The 26,822-nt window shown below is 41.2% G+C and overlaps 1 protein-coding gene across 2 annotated transcripts in view; it reads left to right on the top strand.

The window, feature by feature from the left end:
• TENM2 (teneurin transmembrane protein 2) overlaps positions 1–26,822 on the top strand; it is a 3,267,991-nt gene that overhangs the window by 3,168,666 nt on the left and 72,503 nt on the right. For both annotated transcript variants that reach the window (XM_077757352.1, XM_077757353.1), the window contains 6 exons: positions 6,730–6,940; positions 11,126–11,245; positions 14,328–14,589; positions 15,363–15,630; positions 25,905–26,048; positions 26,474–26,723. In XM_077757352.1, coding sequence (XP_077613478.1) covers positions 6,730–6,940; positions 11,126–11,245; positions 14,328–14,589; positions 15,363–15,630; positions 25,905–26,048; positions 26,474–26,723 — 1,255 coding nt within the window. The remainder of the gene's footprint in view (positions 1–6,729; positions 6,941–11,125; positions 11,246–14,327; positions 14,590–15,362; positions 15,631–25,904; positions 26,049–26,473; positions 26,724–26,822) is intronic.

The following is a 26,822-nucleotide window of genomic DNA, read 5'->3' as shown; positions in this document are numbered from 1 at the left end:
TGTCCTGAAAAAGCTCACCTTAAAAGAAAATAACTCCCAAGGCAAAAAAGAATCCTCAAGAACCTCTTTATGTCTTGGCCATTCAGACACTTCAGGCCTTTGCCAGTCAGCCCCCACCACTCCTTTATTTCCATCACAAAAAGCAAACAGCATAGGCTTCTTCCTTCTTGCCCCAACTTGTTACCTCCCCCTTCTCTCCACTCTTTGTAAATTATCTACCTCTCCATCATTAACTGATCTCAAGAATGGCCCTAGGATTTATTGGGTCCAGCACCTCAGTTCCCTGTATTTTCCTTGGGGAAATAAGAACTTGGCAAGTACCTCACTCTGTATGCTAAACAAACCTATATGATGCCAAGAAGACTCAAAGAGGAGAAAAGAAATAGAAAAGATTCCCAAGCACGTACTAGGTTACTAGGTGCTCACAACTGTTTATGTACCTAGCATGGATTATCTTAGTCCTCCCACTGCTCATGTGAGGTATCATCATCATACCCCCTTTGCAAATAAGGAAGACAGAGCACAGGCAGGTTGGTATCTTGTCTAAAGTCAGTCTGTTAGCAAGTACATAAATTGCATAATTTTAAATACACACCTCAGTAAATGAATATGTATACACATGCTATATGGCTAGGTGCATAAGGGGAAGATCTGGAACATTTCCAATACCCAGAAGTTTCTCCTGTGTCCTTACCAGCCAGTACCTCGCCATTAAGGTAACCACGATTTCTAACTTTCTACCATAATTGATTAACTTTGCCTGTTCTTGAACATGCTATAAACAGAACTATATATACTCTTCAAAGCCTATGTTTTTCTTTTTAATGTTTTATTTATTTCTAGGAGAGAGAGACAGCGTGAGCAGGGGAGGATCAGAGAGAGAGGGAGTGGCAGACTCTGAAACAGGCTCCAGGCTCTGAGCTGGCAGTCAGCACAGAGCCCGACGCGGGGCTCGAACCCACGAACCGCGAGATCATGACCCAAGCGAAAGTCGGACGCTCAACCGACTAAGCCACCCAGGCGCCCCCAAAGCCTATGTTTTAACCAGCCTCTTGGTCCAATGAGTAGGGAAGGCAGTTGGTGGTTTGTGATCCCGCTCATCAAACCATAATCTGGAAAGAGTGAAGCTCACTTTTAAAATCTGAGACGATAACCCGTTCCCGTCAGGTGCTATGTGCAGATAGTAGCAGAGCTACCCACAGGACCTGAAGTGAATTGTTGGAGTCGATTTGTGCCACCCTGTCACAAAATGAAACTAAGAAGAGTAAATTTAGATGTTTCTCTGAAGCCTTTAATACCCAAGAAAGCTGGAGAGTTCATGCAGGTTATAAAGGGAACCACTTGCATACCAAGCTACAGGGAATAAACGGCACCAAAATTGAACAAAATGCTTCCATCCGGATTCTCCATAAGCTGTCCAGTTTACAGAGATCAAAAAGGAAAATAAGTGAAATGAATGAAATAAGCACCCTCTCATTCCTAGAGACGTCCCTTCCCTGTAAGAGTGATGTACAGACTCAGGCAGCCTTCCCCAGACAGAAAAGATGTGCATGTTTCAGCCAACTCTGAAATACCCAGTATCTACTGTGGCTCTCTGCAGCCTCTCCATTAACCCGTGGCCTCCTCCCCTGAACATAGCTTCACTAGTAAGTGTTCAGTTAAGGCTTTGAGGTTGAATCTTTTAAAGGAGCTCCTTTAAAAATCTAGCAGAGCATACTAGACAGTGGCTGGAAACAGCTGGTACAAACTTGAAGCCAGCCCAGAAGGCAAGTGCCACCCTGTGCCAATGGTAAACAGCTGAATGGGAGCTTTGAATCTCATAGGTAAATAGTGTAGTCCCCAGCAGCCTGCATTGCAGGGAATAAATCCCCAGGTATCTTGTTTCTCATGTTGATTTTTTTTAGAAGCTCGTTTCAACCAGCCAGATTCTTTCCCAGCTGTAGGAGTAGACAAGCCTGCAGAAGTAATTAAATCTCACCGCCACCCACACTTCCCCAGTTGATGGGTGTCCACTGCCCTGTCTTCAGATCCCTTGGGGAAAGAAACGTCGCCTTCTCCTGATAATGTAGAAGACAAAGGGTAATGATCTCACTGGTTGCCTTTTCCTAGTTTTTATACAAAACTGCTTTATAGCCACTTGGATAACGTAGCTACCCTGAGCCTCAGTTTCCATCTCTATAGGGTGGATGATGGCATAATAATGGGTGTAACACACAGGTAACAGAGTATTCACTTTACCAGGCACTGTTCTAAGTACTATATATGTAATATCTGCTTTAATCCCCCCCCTCCAAACTGTGCTTTCTAACATCATTATCATCACTTCATTTTGTACATGAGGAAACTGAAGTGCAGAGCAGTTACTAGCCCAGGGCCAGCAGATTGGTAGTTCCTGAGCTGAGATTCAAACCAAGACAGCCTGACCCAGACTATGCAGCTTAAGGGTTATATTATTCTGCTCTGTGCAGTTGTGTGAGGATTTAAATCAAAGACATGTACAAATCTCATTCCACCTATAGCATTTATTAGTACTGTCAATTAACTTATTGCTATTTAGAAACATAGCATTCTTGACAAGATTCAACCTACCCATAGCAAATGCCAGTGAATAATTCTAATAGGGGATATTAATTTCATTTATAACCATGTCCAGTTTTTAATTTTTTTAACTTTTTTTCATTTTTGAGAGACAGAGACAGAACGTGAGCAGGGAAATGTCAGAAAGAGAGGGAGACACAGAATCTGAAACAGGCTCCAGGCTCTGAGCTAGCTGTCAGCACAAAGCCTGATGCGGGGCGCAAACCCACAAACCGTGAGATCATGACCTGAGCGAAAGTCAGACACTTACCTGAGCCATCCAGGTGCCCCACCATGTCCGGTTCTTATAAACTGAAAAAGCTGAAAACTTTGCAGTTTCTGGTTATAGTTCATTGAACACAAACTATGCCAGACTGATATTATATATATCAATTCATTTATTCCCCATCACATCACCCTGTGCTATATGCATTATCATAACTCAGTTTTAAAGGCAAAGAAATTGAAGGTTAGCAAGATTGGTTATCTTTCTAAGCTTACATAGCCGAGGACTAGAAGAGATGAGCCTCAAACGCAAATCTATCTGATTCCAGAGGCCGAGATCCTCCCTCTGACACTGTGTAGACTTTTTTGGCTTTTTACCTTAGAAATTCTAATTCAAAGGAATCAATTTAGCATCAACCTGATTTCTGCTTCATGTTGCTAGACCTGTTATGGAAGATTCTCTCTGATTTTCTTCATCAAAAGCAATAAAAAGAATGCCTCCTATATTGTTCCCAGAAAGTTTTTCCACATCCGTATTTCTTTGAAATGGCCATTGCAATTAGCGTATGACATACGCATGTGGAAGGCAGCCAGCGCTGTGACTTAGCATGTGTTCTGACGGAAAGCACCTAGATAATTCTCCACAGCCACATCTCACAGAGTAAAGTAAATGAAGACCCATTAGGCAAATGCGGGACACCACTGTGGGGTCTGGTCGGGAAGGCCTGGGTCCCTTCCCCAAAAATGCTGAGTCAGAATTGGGCCCTTTTTGAGGCCTCTGCACACCTCTTTCACCACTCTCACCGTGTAAAAGTCCACCAGACAAACAAGTAGGTGGATAAATAAAGAAAGGAATCGGCCAATGTCGCGGCAGAGCTGTGCCGTTCTCACTCCCCTGTTGAATAGAGACGCCAGCAGCCTCTCGGGTCCTGAACCGGCAATTCAGAACAGTTTGATTGCCTGCTTGATTGTTTGCAAGATAACTGCAAGATTGTCAGTGACAGGGTAATTTACTGAAGATTGCCATGTCAGACTCCATGCGAGGGGCTTGCTGGCATAAAGATGCAGCTCTCATGACTGACAGGCCACTGGGAGATAGCAGTGCCAATTTAAAGTTCACGGTGTCGTCTGAAAGTGTTCGGCGGCGGCAGCCCATAATCATGCAACATGATGAGGTCATTACAGGAATAACGTATGCTCACACTTAATAACCAATAGAACCCCAAATGCGCAATCTCTGGAGCCGTTAAATGTAAATATGTAGGAGGAAATCATTTCTATCCTTTTTTTTTCTTTTTTTAGCATTTGCCATCTGCGACTGCTGATGTGTTTATGGGACATCTCCTGCTAGACAGGCCCTTAAATAAAAAGTCCAGAATCGACAAAACAGTGGGGAAATTTGAGGTGCACTCTTTGGAAGAAGTTGCAAGTCCAGAACGAGTGGCAGACTAGTAGGGGTTGGGGAGAAAAGTGTTGAGTGCTTAATAGAAAAACTGTCCTGTATTATTATTTGAGCTTGATGAGGTTCTCAAGCTGGTTAGATGGAGGGGGCAGTAAATCGGATAGGGTGTAGGAGATTTTGCCACCTTCAGTAGGGAAAGGCCACCAGAGACAGATGGAACTTCTAACGGTCAGCGGCCTTAAAGAAATCTATGGTGCTACTAACAGTATGTTTTTATTTTCTCACCTGAGAAATTTCTGCAGCTGCTGAATGAAGCACTGCCAACCTATCTCAGTGGGATAATTTTAAATCCAAAGCAGGCATTCCGTGTTGGATTCCTTCTGTCTAGTGGAGGCATTCCACGGAAGGTGATGTTAAAGGCAGACAGCTATGCATTTTTTTTCTTTCTTTTTTTTTTTTATCCTGCCAAAGACTCTGGGATCCACTATACGATCTGAACATACATCTGCGATGGTGCCCAAGCACCATCCTGCTGCCGAGATACAATTCTCTGGCCCCATTTCTTGGTATAAGATTTGTGAGGCTCTGGGGAGCACCTGATTCCGCCAGCACATCAGGCAGAGGTGTTCAGAGCTTTGACTTCGAAAGTCCCTAAATTTAAAGTGTGTGAGCCTGCTCACCCTCCTGGGTCTGCATTTCTAGGAAATTCTGTAAATCTAAATGTGTTACGAGGCACTGAAGCAACATTTGCCCATGTGGAAAATAAGAGGCTAGTTTTAGTAATTTAAAGCCAAGCAAAACACACAACCTCCTAATTTGTTTGCTAAAAAGAAAGTAATGCATTAAAATAATTGTACATTAATTGCTAAATTACAGTGGAACTTTGGTGAAATTACATATTTCAATTTCGTTAGCAGAACCAAATGAAAAAGAGTAATGCCAAAAAATTACATTGTAGTAAATTTAAAGCACACAGCCAGACCTCTGATTCAGCGTTCCAGTACAAGAGTCTGTCAAGTCACAGCCCAGGGTTTGAGTATATGTTTCCGTGATGTTAATTATGGCCCCAAAGTGTCTTGCTATCAAATCTGGGAGGTGCAAGCAAGTTATTCTCCAAGCGTCTCCACTGTGTGTTCAGTCCATTCCCGGCAGAGTGAATAAGTGTTGGCCAACTAATCCATTCAAATAGGGAATTCCAAGGAGAAAACACTACCCTAAACATTCCCATGCTCAAACCTAACATGCATGTGAAGAATGGGAAACAGTCATTTATTCACTCAACAAATCTTTGTTGAATACCCAATTTTGTGGTTGGTACTAAGTAAGACATGAATGTAGAAATGAATAAGACACTGTTATTCTCTTCAAAGAGCTCATTTTCCAGACAGGAAGGCAAGCACACAGAGGTCATTAATTCTAGCACAAGGAAGTCAGCATTAACAAAGATTTCTAAAAGTTACTGTGCATTAGAATCACCAGACAAGACTGTGTAAAAGGCAGATTCCAGGACCTACTCCTGGAGGCTCTCCCTGGGAAGCTCTGGGATAGACCCTTGATTCTCCCCATGGGATTTTGATTCAGAACCATTGTCTGAGAACTTGTTATTCAGGGATACACAAATACCATTTCCTAGTCAGAGGCATCACCAGGAAGGCTTCCTAGAAGAGGTGGCCATACCTAGTCTGGGTCTTAAAAGATACAGTTGTATCTGTTTCCCTCACTGGATTGTCAGCTTTCATAAGGACCAACCCCATCATTCTTTGTTCTTTATACCGTGTTTCATTTCCAGAACATGGATGGCACTCAGATATTTGTTGAATAGTACATGAATGATAGGAAACAGCCCAGGAAAGGGATGGAGGGGCAGGGACCTAGTAAATCTGGATGTTCAAAGTGTTACAGGTGTGTGGCAAGGTGGCACCAGAAACAATTGGGTGAACTGATAGCTTACTTTCTGGGTGTTTGAACCAAAGCCATTTCTCCACATCTCCCAGAAAATGCAAAACTCACCCCACCCAGTTCTCACACTGGTCAGCAGTACCCTCCCTGTCTGATAGGGAGCACGAATGGAACATTTTTCTCCATTAGAGAGAGATTTAAGGAATCCCATGCATTTTGATGATTTGTGCACCCATTAGCACAAGGCCCTGAGACCTGGCTATGGGTAATTTTTTGTGCTGTGCTATTCTAAAGCAAAGTGTTTGGTTTTATTTATTTCCAACCACTCAAATATACTTGCTCATAACAGAAAATGTAGAAATCCTAGAAAAGTATAATAAAGAAAAAGGAGAGAAACACACTAATCTACCAGCTGGGGATAATCATTTGTCCACATTTTCGATTATTTCCTTTCAGTCTTTTATTTTCTGTGCATAGATACTGGGACTAAACTAGACTTGTCAGTGAAACCTGCCCCTTCAAGCCCTTGGGAAGGGTTGATGCTGTTCATGACAAAGGTGTTAGAATCTCTCAGCTGCTTTGTGCTGCGCACTGCACTGACCCTGGCTCCCCCTCTGCCCTTCCAGATGGCCTGGTGGATTGCCTGGACCCTGACTGCTGCCTGCAGTCAGCCTGTCAGAACAGCCTGCTCTGCCGAGGATCCCGGGACCCTCTGGACATCATTCAGCAAGGCCAGACAGACTCGCCTGCCGTGAAGTCCTTCTATGACCGCATCAAGCTCTTGGCAGGCAAAGACAGCACCCACATCATTCCTGGAGACAACCCCTTCAATAGCAGGTAGGCACCCTTTTGTCCACACAGATCCCAAAGTGGCTTGTTGCCTCCCTCTCAGATTAGGAAGAAGTGCTCCTGTTTTTCCATGAGCCCCGTTGGCCTGGAAACTACCCGTTGAGGGCAGCTCCTTGCTCTTATTCACACAAGGCCCCTTGCTCTCTGTGGGTCGAGCCCCAGAGCGGAGTCCTCATCTATCTACAGGATTTGGCCACCTTCAACCCAGAACCTGCCGGAGACTCCTGTTGATTGTCTGGTTTTTAGATCATTTTTATAATCTATTATTTTAGAACGTTATTATTATTTTATCACTGTTTATAAAATACCTCTGATAGTGGCTTTTGTTTGATCATCACTGAAATACTTCATTCAACAGAGTATTTTTTAAAGCAATTATTAACTTAATAACACAGCTTATCATTTCTGGCACCTTAGAGCCAAGATAATGCCAGTGGCTAGAATTTATTGAGCACACTTATGAGCCAGAGACTTTATATAGACCATCTCTAATCCGCACAGCAGCCCCATCAATTGCATCTGCTAACAGCCTACTTTGGGCAAGATGTCATGATGGGGCATTTTATCCCTCTTTCCAAAATGATGGAGTTTCTCCTGTGTTTTCTTTTGCTCTCACTTACTAATATGAATATTCTAGGGGCAAATTCTAGATTTGTTTTATAGTTAGCTTGGCCCTTTCCTTCCTCCCGAGACAAGTTAGAACTGTACACCCAGATAAGAGAGCAAGAAAAAGAGTTGGCTTTGAGACCTCCCATCCCCTTCCCCTCCTAGGCACTGTTTCTGATTCTGGAGGTGAGAGAAAGGATAGGAGAGGCAAGGTGCTTCTTATGGTCTGCCTGCATATCACAGATCTCACTCTTGGTGAGTCTGGATCCAGATGTCGATAGTATTTGAAGATGTTAAGATGGCAGGCGTGGTCTCCTTGGGGATAATCTGTCTCATCTCTATGCTCCTTTCTGTGGGGAAGTAAGAATTACTGGTTTCATTAAACCTCTAGGAACCTTGAACTTGAGCGGGGCACTCCTGGTCTCCTCACCCCGTTAACCAACTTTCTCATGCCAGCCTACTCTTAGTTCTCTTTATCCTCACTTAGTTCTGGGAAGGCCCACTTCTTACAGGAGCCCCTAGCTTTATAAATGATTCTCTTAATGCCCCCCACATTAGATGTTGGGGAGGAAGCATCATCAGGCCATGACTCAGACTCTGCTTCTCCCTGGGAGAGCCTGGCAAAGGTGGGATGGGGAGGTAGGGGATAGTGGTAAGGCTAATTAATTCTACAACCCCTTGGAACTCTCTGAAAAGTTGCGTAGTCCCAATTCCTGACAGCTCTTTGAATATGAGGGCTCTTAACAAGTTCACGATGGGGCAGCAATTTTAGCCTCTCTCTGTTCTGGTTTTACTAAAAATAGAAAAGAAAAAATCATCTCAGTCCTCTTCTATTTCAACCCTGACACCCTTCTAGCTGTGTCACATTAGGCAAGTTATTTAATCTCATAAACTTCATTTTCTTGATTGATAAAATTGTAGAATATACTCACACAGTTTATATTATTACCTTAATACTGGAGCCCCTCAAAAATAGAAGAAACCACAAATGTCTGATCAAAAAAGTATTTGCTTATTAAATCCTAGTTTTGGGACAGGGATTCTATAGGTATGTCTCCCTTTAATTATGAACATAATTCCAGTTGCTCAAGAGTCCTGAATGGCCCTTGCATGAGGCCATAAGCATTTCACTATAGTTTGCATACAGTTTCCTTGTACTGTAAATGCTTCTTCCCAAGGCCCATGTTCTGCTCAGCTTCCTATTAACATTTCACTTTTTCTACCCTAAATCCAGTAATTTCCTGATATCCTCCTCTTTGTCCCTTAAAATTCAATCTTATCCTCCTCACCAAAGCTGTCACTTCCAGAACGCACCTTGAGCTATAGCCACGATGCACGAGAGGCAAGGATTCCAGAGTATTGGTGGATCACAGAAGCCCCAGGGATCTGGGCAAAAGAAACTTGCTTTAGAAAAAGTTTCTCTGAAGCTTTCAAAGTAGTAATAAATAGCACCACCCAAATGAGCCCACACTCCAGCATGTCGGTGTAGATACATAATTCAGAAATAGAAAATATTACTCCAAGACATAGGTTGAAGTTCACCAAGTCTGTGAATTTTAGTGCATTATCCTCTAACAAGAAAAAAAAAAAAGGAAGGAGAAGGCTAGGAGTAAAGAAGAAGTTAACTCAAGACTTCTAAGGAGGCGTTTCCCTGAGATAATGGCATACAAAAATAACTAAAATGTCTTGACTCCACCACTATAATTTATAGAGCAGATCTCACTATCTAGATAATGTGATAATTGTTACACATCAATAATCATAAATAGAAATGAACTGATAGCATGTCTTAGCTTAGTCTTTTCTGTGAATTGTCTGCCTGGAAATGATATGAAGCCAGCAACAATGAGGAATTAGAAAAATAGAGAGTAGGAAGCCTAGGCAACCAGGCCCCTTTTATTCCTGTGGTGCTATGCAAAGTCTTATACTATAGGAATGATTTAATAGAAATAACAGTTGTATAAAAAAGGAGGGGGGAAAACCCACTGTGAGATGTACTCCCAGCTTTGTTTTCTCATCAGAAACACTTTGTACCTTGTGGTCATCAACACACATCGATTTTAAAGTCGTCTTGGAAGGCATGAAAGAAATCTTAGTCTGCACTAAGATAAGGAAATGGAATTGAACAAAAGAATTATTTTCATAATTTAGTTTTCCACTTTCAAAAGGCTCTGGCATTATGGTTGGAACCAGCTAAAAATGGGATGCATTTGTCAGGCAGCCAGTAGCAGACAATTAGAGCTGTCAGTGGAACAGTCTAAACCCTCCTGAGATTATCAAAGGGTTGGAGTTGAACAGCTGGGGGCGGGGGGGTATTGCTAATAAAAAGAGCAGTGCCTGGAGGAAGCATCCTTCCATCCCTGCATCCCACCTGAGATAGCAGAAGTAAGCGCATTCCAAAACTCGAGCAGACTTGGACAAGATTCTGGCAAAGAACAGGTCAGCTTGATTACCTAGTCCAGAAATTGGGAGTGTGTCCAGGAACCTGGAAACCTGAGAACCTCTCTGCCTTTGTCAAATTTCCCAGTGGCTTGAAGGCTAACAATATAGCTGCAGACCTGCCTAGAAGGCTGGAGGCTAAGTGCAAAAATGGAAGTTCTCATTAACCCATTTCTCTATGAAGTCAAGAAAACTTAGGTAAGAGGAGGCATGTGTATTCTCCCTGTGTGGATTTTGAGAGAACCGTAGTGGCATCTCTATTGCTTTAGGGGATTTCCCAGAAGTTGCTCATTGATACTGGCATTCTTGCAAAAGTTCTAGTTACTATGATCTGGAGACAGCAGAGCTTTCTCTGACAGTGGAAAAAAAGTTGAGTGGAATTTCAACCACCCCTACCCCTGCCCCACCAAAATAGCAGAAATTTGATATAAGAGAAATATAGTTACATGGAATTCGGAACCCAGGATAGTTCTACCAGAAAAAAATACATAAAGCTCCAATATTCTCTTTTCCTCAGGCTGTCATGGATTGTGAGAAATTTTGCTCTTAAAGGGCAGCAAAAAATAATGTATGTATATGTCCCAGCCTCATAAAAAAAAAAAAAACCTCTGTGTGCTTCTCTTCATTCCCTCTGACATCCCAGCCTGGAGGAGAAGAGTAACATTGCCTTTCTCCAATACCCAGAAAGGAAATGAGTAGCCAGATGGGGAAGCTCTCACCCGAGTATAATACTCTCTGTGCCAGACTAAGGCACAAGTGCAAGTGATGAGGACAGTCTGAAGCTTGGGCCAAACAAAAGCCAAATGATGTCAAGAAATGGAGCAAGGCCAAGCAAGGGTGGAGGGGATGTGCACAGGAGACTCCATCGCCCAGCCAAGTGACTGGAGATGCTGCCCATGGATTTCACTCCACCATGTCATCAGCTCTGTTCCTCAGGGAAAGCAAGTGTTAAGACCTCTCAATGAGGTGTGATCATGTGAATCCAGAGATTACTGTTGAGAGTCTTCTTACCTTAATGACCAGATGAGGATGGGTAGAGACAGTGGCAATATGGAAGGAGGACTTGACATGCACCCTTATCTTATTCTCCCGTGTGCAGCTGAAGACTTGTGTTTCTTTTTCTCTCAGCTTGGTTTCTCTCATTCGAGGCCAAGTAGTAACTACAGATGGGACTCCTCTGGTTGGTGTGAATGTGTCTTTTGTCAAGTACCCAAAATACGGCTATACCATCACCCGCCAAGATGGCACGTAAGTATCTTTGTGGGGTTCTACCTACTCAGGACTGAGGGTGCAGGCAAAAGACAGATGGTTCTATTGGCTTGGAGCCACATGGCTTCCCTTGTGGATGGCAATGCTCACCAGGCCAGACCCCCAGTGAGGATCTCCCTCATATTCATTTTTTGCTTTGTGGTATAGTATCTAATACATGAAAAACAAATAGAAGGGCCAGCCTGTCCAAGGCTGCCAATAACCATCATTCTCCCTTTTTCCATGTCAGGTAAATACTTTTCTGTGTATGTACATGTGTTGGGGTTGCAGCTAGGGGAGGACAGATTCTAGAAAGAAAAAGGCAAAAGTGGCTCTTGGAAATTCTCCTATTTTAAATCAAAGGCAGTGCAGGGTGACAAGCATCTACATGACATAGTGTCCTGTGGTGAACCCCTTCTGCTTTCATCTGTGGCTTTAGGAGCTGTGTTGTTTTCGTGCCTGTTTTGAGGGGGTGGGATGTAATCAGAGAAGTCTAATTAAGTACATTTAGCTGTCACCCTGCTGTGTGAAGGAGGCAACCTTTTCCTATTATCTTCTGATTGGAAACATGCACCCGTGCAGCCCCCACCAAGATGAAAGCTATGTTATTTCCTTAATCCACTGGGCATGGAGTTGCAATTTAAAGAAGAAGAAGAAGAAGAAAAGAAATCTAGGGGATGGNAAAAAAAAAAAAAAAAAAAAAAAAAACACCACACCAAAAAAAAACCCCCACAAACTTTTGCATTCTATTCCAGATGTAAAAGACAGTTGTTTTAAATCTGATGCAACACTTTTTCCATAAAACTGCAGTCTGCAAAATCATGGACATAGCATGTAGGTATGAACGATGAGTCTTGCCTTTCTCTAGTAAGAGTCAGGCCTTACTTTCTAATACCCTAGGGTAGCCTTTCTGGTAGTTTCAAAATTTACCAGCCCACAATAACTCTATTCTCATATTCCCACCTCTGAAACCCAAAGAAGACATCTGATGATTTCCATCAAAATCTCAGCATTCGAAAACTTTCTGATATCTCATATATTTCTGCAGCCAAATCTAATTATTTTTAAACACTAGGACTATGAATATGTAACATGTATAACTACCTCAGCCCTGATCATTCTTAGAATCCAGCGTTCCCACTCTGCAAAGTCTTACAACAACACAGAGGACATTTCTGAGTCCTTGGCCTGCTGCCTGTCCTTACCTTATGCTGCCCCATCCCTCTGAGCTGCTTCCTGACTAGTTACGGCCCAGACCCATTTCCCATATCATCTATCCAACCTTCAGGATCGGTGATTTCTTCAGCTTGTTCAGGTTGCAAAGCCCTGGAAGTAACAGGATGTATTTGGGAATGCTCGGAGGAATCACACAATCTGTCGTACAGTGGCGTGTGCCACAGACATTGATGATTTGGTTCTTTCATATCAATTTCACTTCAAAACATTTGACTCTCTTCTGTATCCAACACAAAACTGTCCCCAGCCGTGTGCATGCCCCAAAATAGAAAAACAAGTTCATGTAATAAATTGCTGTGCCATACATGCTTTGATATTCACCTTAATATTCATATACTCCTTGCTTATTGATTTCTGTCTGTTAAAAAACACCAAAGTAAACAAAGGTAAACAAACAAAAACAAAAACCACCAAAAGTATTATCCAAATTGGGTGAAGCCAATGGGTCTGTATATTTGCACTGAGTTTTTCTATGATCCGGGAGCTCTGTTAACTACTGGGAATTCTAATGTGAGTAGAAGCACCACTGCCCTCAAAGAGTCAACATCTTTGTGGAGGAATAAAACTTAAATTGGGAGACTTCTCTCCATTAACCTCCTTCTTTGTGGTTAATTGGGAAAGAACTACCTTTATTTTACCTTACTAGTAATACACCTTTGTCCAGCTCTTGAAGAACAAATGGGAATAAGGTTTAAAGACAATTATCAAAGGGCTGCCTGGGTGGCTCAGGTTAAGCATCTGACTCTGAATTTCAGCTGGGTCATGATCTTATGGTTCTTGAGATCAAGCCCCACGTGCGGCTCTGCACTGACAGCGGGGAGCCTGCTTGTGATTCTCTCTCCCCTTCTCTCTCAAAATAAATAAACTTTAAAAAATAGAGACAGGGCAAAATGGATGAAGGGGTCAAATAGTATAAACTTCCAGTTATAAAATAAATAAATCCTGGGGATGTAGTGTACAGCATGGAGACTATAGTTTATAATACTATATTGCATATTGAAAGTTGCTAAGAGAATAAAAAAAACTTTTCATTGCACAAAAAAAAAAAATTTTAACTATGTGCAGAGAGAGATGTTAACCAGACTTCTTGAGGCCATCATTTTATAATTTATATAAATATCAAGTCATTATGTTGTACTACACCTGAATCTAATGTTATATGTCAACTGTATCTCAAAAATTAAGCCTCTACAAAACAAAGAAAAATATATATAACAGCCCAGGTAGATGAGAAGAAAGCTTTGGTAAGCCCCTCCCGTGACTTAGCACTGATCATTTTAACTCTACTATTTATTGAACACTTGTGTTAACCTAGCATGATGCTAAGTGCTTTACTACAGGGGCAAGGAAACATTTTCTGTAAAGGGCCAGATAGTAAATATTTTAGGCTTTGCATGCCATATGGTTTCTGTTACAACTACTCAGCTCTGCCTTTGTAGCACAAAATCAGCTGGAGAGGATAAGTAAACAAATCGGTGTGGCTCTACTCCAATGAAACTTTTGTTTGCCAAAACAGGTGGTGGGCTGGATTTAGCTGTGGGCGTAGTTTGCTGACCCCCACTCTGCACTCATCACATTTCATTCTCTCAACCAAACTGTGAAGTTGGTATAATTACTCCCAGTTCACAGATGAAGACACTGGGGCTCAGAGACGGTTGATAACTTGCACACAGACACACAACTAGTCAGTGATAGAGATTGCATTTTAACTCAAACCATCTGCCTTCGAAGCCCACTTTCTTCTCTTGCGTGCTCTGCCCCTCCCACTGCCTTCAGGTGCAGAGTTCAGAACCACTGCCTAATCTGAAGCTAACTTCATTCCTAAGAGCCCACTTGCTCTCTCCAGGTTTGACCTGATTGCCAACGGGGGTGCCTCTTTGACCCTGCACTTCGAGCGAGCCCCATTCATGAGCCAGGAGCGCACCGTGTGGCTGCCTTGGAATAGCTTTTACGCCATGGACACCCTGGTGATGAAGACCGAGGAGAACTCCATCCCCAGCTGTGACCTCAGTGGCTTTGTCCGACCAGATCCAATAATCATCTCCTCCCCACTGTCCACTTTCTTCAGTGCCGCCCCTGGGCAGAATCCCATCGTGCCTGAGACTCAGGTAGGAATGGCAAGTGCTAGGGTAGGTCTCTTCAAATCCTACCCTAACCCAAACTGGCTGGCCAAATTCCTCTCACCATACCTCACTCTCTGGGTGGGCCAGAAACTAATATTAAGAAAGAGAGACAAAAACTAGGAACACAATAGAATTTATGGCCACTGGAGAGAAAACTGAATCTCTCCTGTACCTTCCAGATGTTTCCAGATAGTCGTTCAAGACTTTGGCAGTCAACAGAGCTTTTAATAAAATAAAAAACAATATACATATGTGCAACCCACCTGCAAATTGCTTTTTATTTCTGTTAGTCACAGAGATACATGATAAGAGGCACTTTAATGATCTACATCAGTGTTAGGACAGAGGGCATATTACATTATTGCCTCCCTGTTGCTTTATACCAATTGTCACTGGAAGTTGCAGGTTCATATAATTACAGCCTCTTGTGGCCTCCTTACATGCAGCTAGCAATAAAGCCTGCTGTTCTTATTTACATCTTTTGCCAACAGTGTGGTTTTTAAAAAGAAACACAACAGTGACCAGGAATAATTATTAATCCAAAAATCATAACCTCAGCCCCTTGGCTCCATGGTGTAGGATAAAGTTTTGGTGGCTTTTTTTCTCTCAGTTGGGGGAAGTGGTTCTTGCACCCCACATAAGGCATGATGCTTTGTGAGAGCAGCAACAGACAGGCAGCCTCGGGGTTGCAAGCAGCCTGCTGCCCAGGGGTCACTGGATGCAGCATGTCTCATATCCACCCTGTGTTTCCTCTCCAGGTTCTTCATGAGGAAATTGAGCTCCCTGGTTCCAATGTGAAGCTTCGCTACCTGAGCTCCAGGACCGCAGGCTATAAGTCTCTGTTGAAGATCACCATGACCCAGTCCACCGTGCCTCTGAACCTTATCAAGGTTCATCTGATGGTAGCTGTAGAGGGGCACCTCTTCCAGAAGTCATTCCAGGCCTCTCCCAACCTGGCCTACACCTTCATCTGGGATAAGACAGATGCATATGGCCAAAGGGTATACGGACTCTCTGATGCTGTTGGTATGTTCCGGTTTCAACTCCTTATTGATCCTTGGATTTAGTCATGCATTAATTCAATCAATATTGAGTCCTTAGTATGTGCCAAGCACTATCCCAGTAGATAAGAATGCATTGGTCAGTAATACAGACAAGAGTCCTATTTCACAGACCTTCTGTACTAGTGAGGGATCAAGATAATAAACAGACTGGACAAGAAAATATCAAGCAATGATAAGGGCTAATATGAAAGTAAAAATAAGTTAATTTATCAGGAAGGAGGAGCAACTGTGGGTGGGCATTCAGGGAAGGCTTCTTGGCAGGTGATACTCCACCAGAGGCATTATTTTTCTGGTAGAAAGAGTGAGAAGACTAACGTGTGTTTGAATGACAAAGAGAAGGGCAGTGTGGCTGGAATGTATGAGCAAGGAGAATATTCGAGATAGGGGTAAGCAGTAGCAGGGGCTAGATCATGTTCCCAGGATGCATCAGGAGAAACAGAAAACGAAAGGGATGTGAAAGCCACATGCTGTGTTTCAGGCTGTACCTTTGAGGGAATCACACAACTGCCCACTGATGGAAGACTACCATAAGAGAAGGGTCTGTTGGTTTATCAATCACTGAAAAGTTGTCAGCTATGTATTAATATCAACCTACCCAGTATCTTTTCCTACTTGTGGAAAGCTGGATGAGATTAATTAAAATCTAGAATCCTGTATTTTCTTCACTATTAGGCTTGCTATTTCCAAGAACTATAATAAGTTACCAAAATAAGAAACCGGCAAACTTAGAAATTTTCATGATAGTTGGCAGCCATTGTTTGTCAGACACTCCTTTTGTGCAGAGCACTGAGCTAAACTACTTTGTCTGGGGTAGCCTGTCAATAACTTCACAGAGGAGGCACTCTCACAACCCCCATTGTGCAATAGGACAGGAGGGAGAGGGTACGTAAGCTGCCTAACGTCATGGACCTAGCAGTTTACACGTGCTCAGGGTGTGGCCCTAGTAGTCTGCTTCATCAGCAAGTTATTATTAACTTAATCAAAGATAGTAATGTTATTGAAGTAAGTAGTGCATTTAATATAAGGTGGCTAATCAAATATTATACCAGTCTTTACCAATATCAAAATAATATCCAGGGGCACCTGGGTGGCTTAGTGGGTTATGCGTCCGACTTTCGCTTAGGTCATGATCTCACAATTCGTGGGTTCGGGCCCCGTGTCGGGCTCTGTGCTGACTGCCAGCTTAGAGCCTGGAGCCTGTTTCAGTCTGTGACTCCCTCTCTCTCTGACTCTTCCCTGCTCACGCTGTCTCTCTCTCTCTCCTAGAAATAAATAAAACATTAAAAAAAAAATAATAATAATATCCAACATCAAAACATAGAAGCAGTATTATAACGCACCCCCTTTATCTAGCTTCTGACATTATCAAGTCCATCTTTTCATCCTCCTCCCTGCTTCCCATGATTTTCTGAAGAAAGTCTCAGATATCATATAAACTCATCCATAATATTTCACAATGTATCTCTAAAACACACTTTAAAAGCATGACAATATAATTATCACAATTTTAAATTGATTATTTCTTAATATCTTCAAATAGCTTATTCAATATTTCAATTGTCTTATGAGTATTATAAAATATTAATGCTTTGTTTGGGTCAGAACCCAATAAGATCCACCTTTTGCAATTTTGATTTCTCTTAAATTTCTTTAATCTATGTTTTCCCTTCTGTCTCTAACTCTTTTTTTTAAGTTTTGTATTTTATTTTGAACAAATTGCATTGTTTGCCTGTAGAATTTCCCATAGTCTAGTTTATTTTCTGATTGCACCCCTGTGGCTGTTTAACATCTTCATTTGTTCTATTATCTCTTGTAAACTGAGAGTTGAAACTCGAGGCTTTTTCAGGTTCAGGTTTGATATTTTTATTAATATAAACTTTAATTTTTTTATTGAGGTATAATTGACATGCAACATAATATCAGTTTCAGGTGTATAACAGGATTCCATATTGGTATATATAGTGTGCAAGCATCACCACAAGTCTAGTTAACATCTGCCACACACATTGTTACAATTTTTTTTCTTGTGCTGAGAACTTTTAAGATCTCTCTTAACAACTTACAATATGCAATACAGTATTATTAACTATGGTCACCATGTCACACATTATATTCCCGATACTTGTTTATTTTATGACTGGAAGTTTGTACCTTTGACCCCCTTCACTCATTTCTTTCACCTCCCACCCGGTACCTCCAGCAACAACTAAAATCTGATTCTACATCTATGAGCTTTGTTTTATTTTTTTAGAAGATTCTACATAGAAGTGAAATCATACAGTATCTGTCTTTTCTCTAATTTATCTAACTTAACATAATGCCTTCAAGATCCATCCATGTTGTCACAAATGGCAAAATTTCACTCTTTTCTGTGGCTGAATAATACTACACACATGCACGCGCACTCACAGGCACACACACACACATCTTCTTTATCCATTCAGCCATTAATGGGCACTTAGACTATTTCTGTATCTTAGCCATTGTAAATAATGCTGCAATGTACATGGGGTACAGATATCTTTTTGAGTTCGTCTTTTCGTTTTCTTTGGATAGATACCCAGAAGTGAAATTGCTGGGTCATGTGGTTCTGTTTGTAGTTTGTTTGTTGGTTTTGTTTTGTTTTTTTTTTTTGAAGAACCTCCATGCAATTTACATTCCTACCAGCAGTGCACAAGTGTTGCCTTTACTCCACATCTCCACCAATACTTGTTATTTCCTATCTGTTTGATAATAGCCATTCAGACACGTATGAGGTCGTATCTCATTGTGGTTTTGGTTTGCATTTCCCTGATGATTAATGATGTTGAGCATCTTTTCATGAACGTCTTGGCCTTCTGTATGTCTTCTTTGGAAAAATGTCTATTCAGAACCTCTGCTCATTTTTTCATTGGATCGTTTGCCTTCTTGCTATAGAGTTGTATGAGTTCTTTGCATATTTTAGATATTAAACCCTTATCAGTTGTATGGTTTGCAACTATTTTTTTTTCCTATTCTGTAGGTTGCCTTTTCATTTTGTCGATGGTTTCCTTTGTTGCACAGAAGCATTTTAAATTTTAAAAAACTTTTTTCAATGTTTGTTTATTTTTGAGAGAGAGACGGACAGAGTGTGAGTGGGGAATGGGGTGAGAGAGAAGAAGACACAGAATCTGAAGCAGGCTCCAGGCTCTGAACTGTCACCACAGGGTCCAGTGCAGGGCTTAAGCCCACAAACTGTGAGATCATGACCTGAGCCAAAGGTGGTCATTCAACCGACAGAGCCGCCCAGGCGCTCCATAATAGAAGCATTTCAATTTGATGCAGTCCCACTTGTTCATTTTGGCTTTTGTTGGCTGTGCTTTTGGTGTCAAATCAAAAAATTATTGCTAAGACCAATGTCAAGAAGATTACCCCCTATGTTTTCTTCTAGGAGCTTTATGGTTTTAAGTCTTACATTCAAGTCTTTAATCCGTTTTGCATTAATTTTTGGGTATGGTGTAAGATGGTGATCCAGTTTCATTATTTGTCATGTGGCTGTCCAGTTTTCCCAGCACCATTTATTGAGGGGACTGTCTTTTCCCCATTGTGTATTCTTGGCTCCTGTGGTTTAAATTAATTGGCCATATATGTATGGGTTTATTTCTGGACTCTCTATTTTGTTCTATTGACCTGTGTCTGTTTTATTTTTAAATAGTTTATTGTCAGGTTGGGTCATAGGGGAGTTCTACTGTTAATTTTTTGAGGAAACTCCACACTGTTTTCCAGGGGGCTGCACCAGTTTACATTCCCACCAACAGTGTAGGAGGGTGCCCATTTCTCCACATCCTCGCCAGCATCTATAGTCTCCTGATTTGTTCATTTTAGCCACTCTGACCAGCATGAGGTGGTATATCAGTGTGGTTTTGATTTGCATTTCCCTGATGATGAGGGACACTGAGCATCATTTCATTTGTCTGTCGGCCAGCTGGAGGTCCTCTTTGGAGAAGTGTCTGTTCATGTCTTCTGCCCATTTCTTCACTGGATTATTTGTTTTTTGGGTGTGGAATTTGGTGAGTTCTTTATAGATTTTGGATACAACCCCTTTATCTGATATGTCACTTGCAACTGTCTTTTCCCATTCCGTCAGTTGCCTATTAGTTTTACTTATTGTTTCCTTTGCTGTGCAGAAGCTTTTTATCTTGATGAGGTCCCAGTAGTTCATTTTTGTTCATGATTCTCTTGACTTTGGGGATGTGTCAAGTAAGAAATTGCTGTGGTTGAGGTCAAGGAGGTTGTTTCTTTCTCCTCTAGGATTTTGATGGTTTCCTGTCACATTCAGATCCTTTATCCATTTTGTGTTTATTTTTGTGTATGGTGTGAGAAAATGATCTAGTTTCATTCTTCTGCGTGTTGCTGTCCAGTTTCCCAGCACCATCTGTTATAGATGCTGTCTTTTTTCCATTGGATATTCCCTCCCACTTTGCCAAAGATTAGTTGGCCATACATTTGTTGGTCTAATTCTGAGTTCTCGATTCTATTCCATTGGTCTATGTGTCTGTTTTTGTGCCAGTACCATACTGTCTTGATGACAGCTTTGTAGTAGAGGCTAAAGTCTGGGATGGTGATGCCTCCGATTTTGGTTTTCTTCTTCAATATTACTTTGGCTATTCGGGGTCCATACAAATTTTAGGATAGTTTGTTCTAGCTTTGAGAAGAATGCCGATGCAGTTTTGAATCAGATTACATTGTATGTGCAGATTGCTTTTGGTAGTAATGACATTTTAACAATATTTATTCCTCTAATCCATGAGCATGGAATGTTTTTCCATCTCTTTGTGTCTTCTTCAATGTCCTTCATAAGTTTTCTATAGTTTTCATCATACAGATCTCCTATATCTTTGGTTAGGTTTATTCCTAGGTATTTTATGGTTTTTTTGTGCAACTGTGAATGGGATCAGCTTCTTGATTTCTCTTTCTGTTGCTTCATTACTGGTGTATAAAAATGCAACTGATTTCTGTACGTTGATTTTGTACCCTGCAACTTTGCTGAATTCATGGATCAGTTCTAGTAGGCTTCTGGTGGAGTCTGTCAGGTTTTCTACGTAGAGTATCATGTCATCTGCTAAATGACTTCTTGCCAATTTGACTTCTTTGCCAATTCTGATGCCTTTTATTTCCTTTTGTTGTCTGATGGCTGATGCTAGGACTTCCAGCACTATGTTAAACAACAGTGGTGAGAGTGGACATCCCTGTTATGTTCCTGATTTCAGGGGGAAAGCTCTCAGTTTTTCCCCATCGAGGATGATGTTAGCTTGAGGGCTTCTCATAAATGTTTAATGGTGTTTAACNTTGTCCAATTTGTTGGCATACAATTTTTCATAGTATTCCCTGATAATTGCTTGTATTTCTGAGGAATTTATTGTAATAAGTCCATTTTCATTCATGATTTTTTTCTATTTGGGTGCTCTCTCTTTTTTCTTTTTGAGAAGCCTGGCTAGAGGTTTGTCAATTTTGTTTACTTTTTCAAAAAACCAACTCTTGATTTTGTTGATCTGTTCAACTGTTTTTTTGGATTCTATATTGTTTATTTCTGCCCTGATTTTTATGATTTCTCTTCTCCTACTGGGTTTGGGGTGCTCTTGTTGCTCTGCCTCTAGTTCCTTTAGGTGAGCTGTTAGATTTTGTACTTGCACTTTTTCTAATTTCTTAAAATAGGCCTGGAGTGCTATGTATTTTCCTCTTAGGACTGCCTTTGCCATATCCCATAGAGTTTGAATTGTTGTATTTTCTTTTTCATTTGTTTCCATATATTTTTAAATTTCTTCTCTAATTGCCTAATTGACCCATTCGTTCTTTAATGGAGTGTTCCTTAACCTCCATGTTTTTGGAAGTTTTCCAGACTTTTTCCTGTGGTTGATTTCAAGTTTCATAGCATTGTGACTTGAAAGTGTGCTAGGTACGAACTCAGTTCTTTTATACTTATTGAGGGCTGCTTTATGTCCAAGTGTGTGATCTATCTTGGCGAATGTGCCATGTGTACTTGAGAAGAAAGCGAATTCCATGGCCTCAGGATGTAGAGTTCTAAATATATCTGTCAAATCCATCTGGTCCAATGTGTCATTCAAGTCCATTGTGTCTTTAGTGATTTTCTGTCTAGTTTATCTATCCATTGCTGTAAGTGGAGTATTAAAGTCCCCTACTATTAGCACATTCTTGTCCATAAGATTGATTCTGTTTGTGATTGTTTTATGTACNTATCCAAAATCTATAAGGAACTCACCAAACTCCACACCCAAAAAACAAACAATCCAGTGAAGAAATGGGCAGAAGATATGAACATACCCTATGTCTTTTGATTTGAGTGTTTAGTCCATTTACATTCAGTGTTATTATTGAAAAATATGGGTTTAGAGTCATTGTGTTCTCTTTAGGATTCATGCTTGTGGTGGTTTTTCTTGTACCTTGTGTTCCTTAAACATTTCCCTCATAGAATCCCCCTCAGGATTTCTTGTAGGGCTGGTTTAGTGGTGACGAATTCTTTCAATTTTTGTTTATTTGGAAAGACTTTTATCTCTCCTTCTATTTTGAGTGACAGGCTTCCTGGATAGAAGATCCTTGGCTGCTTATTTTTTCTGTTCATCACATTGAAGATTTCCTGCCATTCCTTTCTGGCCTGCCAAGTTTCAGTAGATAGGCCTGTAACCACTCTGATAGATCTCCCTTTGTATGTTAGGGCCCTTTTATCCCTAGCTGCTTTCAGAATTCTCCTTTGTCCTTATATTTTGCCAGTTTCACTATGATATGTCGTGGAGAAGATCGATTCAAGTTACGTCTGAGGGGAGTTCTCTGTGCCTCTTGGATATCAATGTCCATTTCCTTCCCCAGATTGGGGAAGTTCTCAGCTATAATTTGTCCAAGGACTCCTTCATCGCCTTTCCCTCTCTCTTCCTCTTCTGAAATTCCCATGATACGGATATTGTTCCATTTGATTGTATCACTCAGCCCTTGAACTCTCCTTTCGTGTTCCTGGATCAGTTTATCTCTTTTTCTCAGCTTCCTCTTTTTCTATAATTGTGTCTTCTAATTCACCTATTCTCGTCTCTGCCTCTTCAATCTGTGCATTGGATGCCCCCATTTTATTATGCACCTCATTTATAGTATTTTTTAATTCATCACAACAATTTTTAAGCTCCATAGTCTTATAGCAATACTTTCTCTAATGTCTTCCATGCCTTTTTCAAGCCCAGTGATTAATTTTATGAATATTGTTCTAAATTCTTGTTCAGTTATATTGCTTATATCTGTTTTGAGCAGTTCTTTAACTGTCATATCTTCCTGGAATTTCTTTAGAGGAGAGTTCTTCCATTTCATCATTTTAGCTACCTTTCTGTCACTTGTTAGTTTTGGTTTGTTTGTTTTTTTTTTTTTACAAATAGTTTATTGTCAAATTAGTTTCCACATAACACCCAGTGCTCATCCCCACAAGTGTCCTCCTCCATGCCCATCCCTCCTCCCCCCCACATCCATCAGTCCTCAGTTTTTGTCAGCATTCAAGAGTCTCTCATGGTTTGCCTCTCTCCCTTTCCCCCACCATTTCCCCCCTTCTTCTCCCCCACGGTCCTCCGTCAAGTTCCTCCTAATCCTCCTATACGTGCAAACATATGATATTTGTCCTTCTCTGCCTGACTTATTTCGCTCAGCATAACACCCTCAAGGTCCATCCCTGTCACTTGTTAGTTTTAAAAGCTTGTTATGTCCCCTGTACCTGCAAGTACTGCTATATTAAAGAAGGCCCTTTGACTGTCCAGGGCCTATCCATTCAGGAAGTCTTCTTTGAATGGTGTCTCTTGGTCTCTCTTGTTGAGACTTTGGTTGTCTTATTTCCCTACTCGTAGTGGCATTTGGGACTCTCCACCATGTGTACTTTGGCGTGTTTCTTGAGGTAGCCAGTTTCTATCAGTACGACTGGGGTTGATAAAGGCACAACTCTGCAGGTTATGTCTCACTCAGGGTCCATTTAGGATACAGAAACCACATACCTCCGAAGTAGGGCACAATATCTGTTAATGTCAGAAAAAAAATATGAACGATGCTCAGTTACAAGTCCAGGATGGAACTGCATCACATTACAGAAAAGCTTCACCAGAGCACAGGTCACAGGAACAGACCACAGATTGGAAGCCCGACCGGTATCTGTTTTTAATGCCCATACCATACTGTTTTGATTACTATAGCTTTGTAATATAGTTTGAAATCAGGGAGTGTAATGCCTCTAACTTTGTTCTTTCTCAAGTTTGCTTTGGCCACTTTGGGTCTTTTGCAGTTTGATATACATTTTAGGATTATTTGTTCTACTTTTGTGTTTCTATTCTGTGCCATTGGAATTTTGTTAGGGATTGCATTGAATATGTAGACTGCTTTGGATAGTGTGGACATTTTAATATTAATCATTCTAATCCATGAACACAGACTACATTTCCATTTATTTGTCTCTTCTTCAATTTCTTTCATCAGTGTTTTATAGTTTTCAACATATAGGTCTTTCACCTCCTTGATTAAATTTGTTCCTAGGTATTTTATTCTCTGTTTTTTTTCCCCCAGCAGGACAACTAGATAGGTAGTACTGTTGTCTCCCATAAGGAGGCACCTAATGTCATTTTGTTTATCCTTTTGTGATTTCAGAGGCCTCTGATGCTCATCACCTAGATCCATTCGGTCATTAGGAATTGCAAAGTCATATTTTAATTTTGCCATTGCTTTTCTATTTATTAGGTAGAATACTTTTACATAGAAATATTCTCTCATTAACTACTTGGTTATAGGAGGTAGAGTTCAAATGAGAAAGAAGAGATAAATACTTGATTGCCTTTATTTACTATTTTCAAAATAATAAGTTGGTTGTCTAACATCCTCTAAGAGTGGAAAATTAATTTTCTAATACCGTTATGAACTCATAGAATAAAACATGTCTAATATGTTTCAATCCATTGAAGCTATTATCTTTACTAAGGGTCAAATTGTCCCATGTTTGGTCAGTGGGACACTCTTCAAGCTGACTCCCAGATTCTTTTGACATAACCCTAGTAGATTTTGATTTCTTTCTTGCTATCCGGCATGATAAAATGGCCTAGTCTCGTCTTGTTCATTTCCTGCTCCAGCCATTTCTTCAAGGAGCCCTGCTTGATTTCCTTTTAATGAGAAATAATATTTCAAGGCCACAAGCCAGGCACTAGCAATTCTCTTTGCTACTGGTTTGGTTGTCGTTTCTTGGATTTTCAGAGGACAAGTTAAGAAATATATGTGGATTTTTTTTTAATAAAATGTATCTCCCATTCATACTGATGCTCCTATATCTCAAGATTTAAAAGAAGCTGTGGAGAATCCCCAAAGGTGACACACATAGTTAAGAACTTAATGTGGTAGGAATAGCAGTAATAACAATGCCTCATATTTCTAAAGCAATGCTGCAATTAAAAATGTATGGCATCTTGGCATTTGTCTCATTTATCCCTACTACATCTCTCTGAGAAATTGAGGCTTCTCTTGCTCTGTTTTACACACGGGGAAAACAGAGCCATGAGGAAGCGTGAGCTGGAGCAGAGTTAGAACTGAAGTCCTTCATCTCTCACCTCCCTCTCTCATTTGTCCATGTGGCAAATGTAGGATTTTTACAGTCTTTGGATTCTGTTCCCCACTGAATTGTCACATAATTGGCAGGCTTTGTCCCCATGCCTGCCTTGCCTGGCACTCTCTGGAATCCTGAGTGGTCGTACAAAGAGCTTTAACTTATACAAGCTGTTGCCTACAAAATCTCCTTATAAATGAGCCACTATGCTTCCATAGGCCTGCCTCCTAGTGAGCAAAAATAAATAACACAGAATATGATAAATGCATTCTGTGAACATCAGGCTGAAAGAAACAGTCTCCTCTCCTGTCCGTCTATAAAGGAGAGTTGTATTTCGTTTTTAAATGATTCTTCTCCTCCTTCCACATCACTAGGGTCATTTTTTGAAAGCCAGCTGTTCATTGGAAAAGCATTTCTATCCCCACAGAGTACTACTGTGTAAAGTTTCAAGGTTGAGTTCAGCTTGAAATCTGAATTTAATATTGTGTGGAATCACAAGGAGAAAAGCAATCAACCCGCCTCCTTGAGTGAGTTTTTGGAAAGGAATCTGTATTACCATGAATATGTGTTTCTCATTCCAGCTGGAAAGCTCTGGGTTAATCAAGTAAACTCTCTCTTTTCTCCACTCTGCCCCACCCACTTTTATCTTTCAGTGTCTGTTGGGTTTGAATATGAGACCTGCCCCAGTCTAATCCTGTGGGAGAAAAGGACAGCCCTCCTTCAAGGATTTGAGCTAGACCCTTCCAACCTCGGTGGCTGGTCCCTGGATAAACATCACATTCTCAATGTTAAAAGTGGTATGTGGGCACATTTACTTTCCCAAATACATCCTGATCTCTCCTCTGGAAACTTTTCTGTAGCCTTGACATTTAAGTGGTGGCCCCTCCTCTTCCCTTAGCATTTTTCATCAAATGTCCAAAACACTCATAGGTTTTCCCACCTTCTCCTTTTAAATGTCAAAAACTGTTGGGCTGTTTTCCTCAGATCATATGCCTTAGTACCTCACAATTCTTCTTCAGTTACCCCTAGAAGTGATATCATAGCCTTGGGGTTTAGCCACCCCATCACAGCTCTCTCAGCATTGTAAGGAAATAGGCAAGTTCCCCAAAGATCAAAGTTTCCAATTTCTCTTCTCTCTGCCACTGCCCCTCACCCTCAGTAAGCCAATAGAAGTATCCTCCCCAGAAGATTGCAGTAACTATCCCCATTTTCTGCTCCCCAGGAATCCTACACAAGGGCACCGGAGAGAACCAGTTCCTGACCCAGCAGCCTGCCATCATCACCAGCATCATGGGCAACGGCCGCCGACGAAGCATTTCCTGTCCCAGCTGCAATGGCCTTGCTGAAGGCAACAAGCTACTGGCCCCAGTAGCTCTGGCCGTTGGAATTGATGGGAGCCTCTTCGTTGGAGACTTCAATTACATCCGGCGCATCTTTCCCTCTAGAAATGTGACAAGCATTTTAGAGTTACGGTAAGTGGCCACACAGAAAACCTTCCTTTGCTCTGTTTTTCCCATTGCTACAAAGCTTCACTGGGCAAATGATGGCTGCATTGGAGGTTCTCCAGAGAA

This window comes from Crocuta crocuta, unplaced genomic scaffold (genome assembly GCF_008692635.1).
Source record: "Crocuta crocuta isolate KB4526 unplaced genomic scaffold, BGI_CrCroc_1.0 scaffold131, whole genome shotgun sequence".
Classification (NCBI taxonomy): Eukaryota; Metazoa; Chordata; class Mammalia; order Carnivora; family Hyaenidae; genus Crocuta; species Crocuta crocuta.
This window is presented reverse-complemented; position numbering and strand designations above follow the sequence as displayed.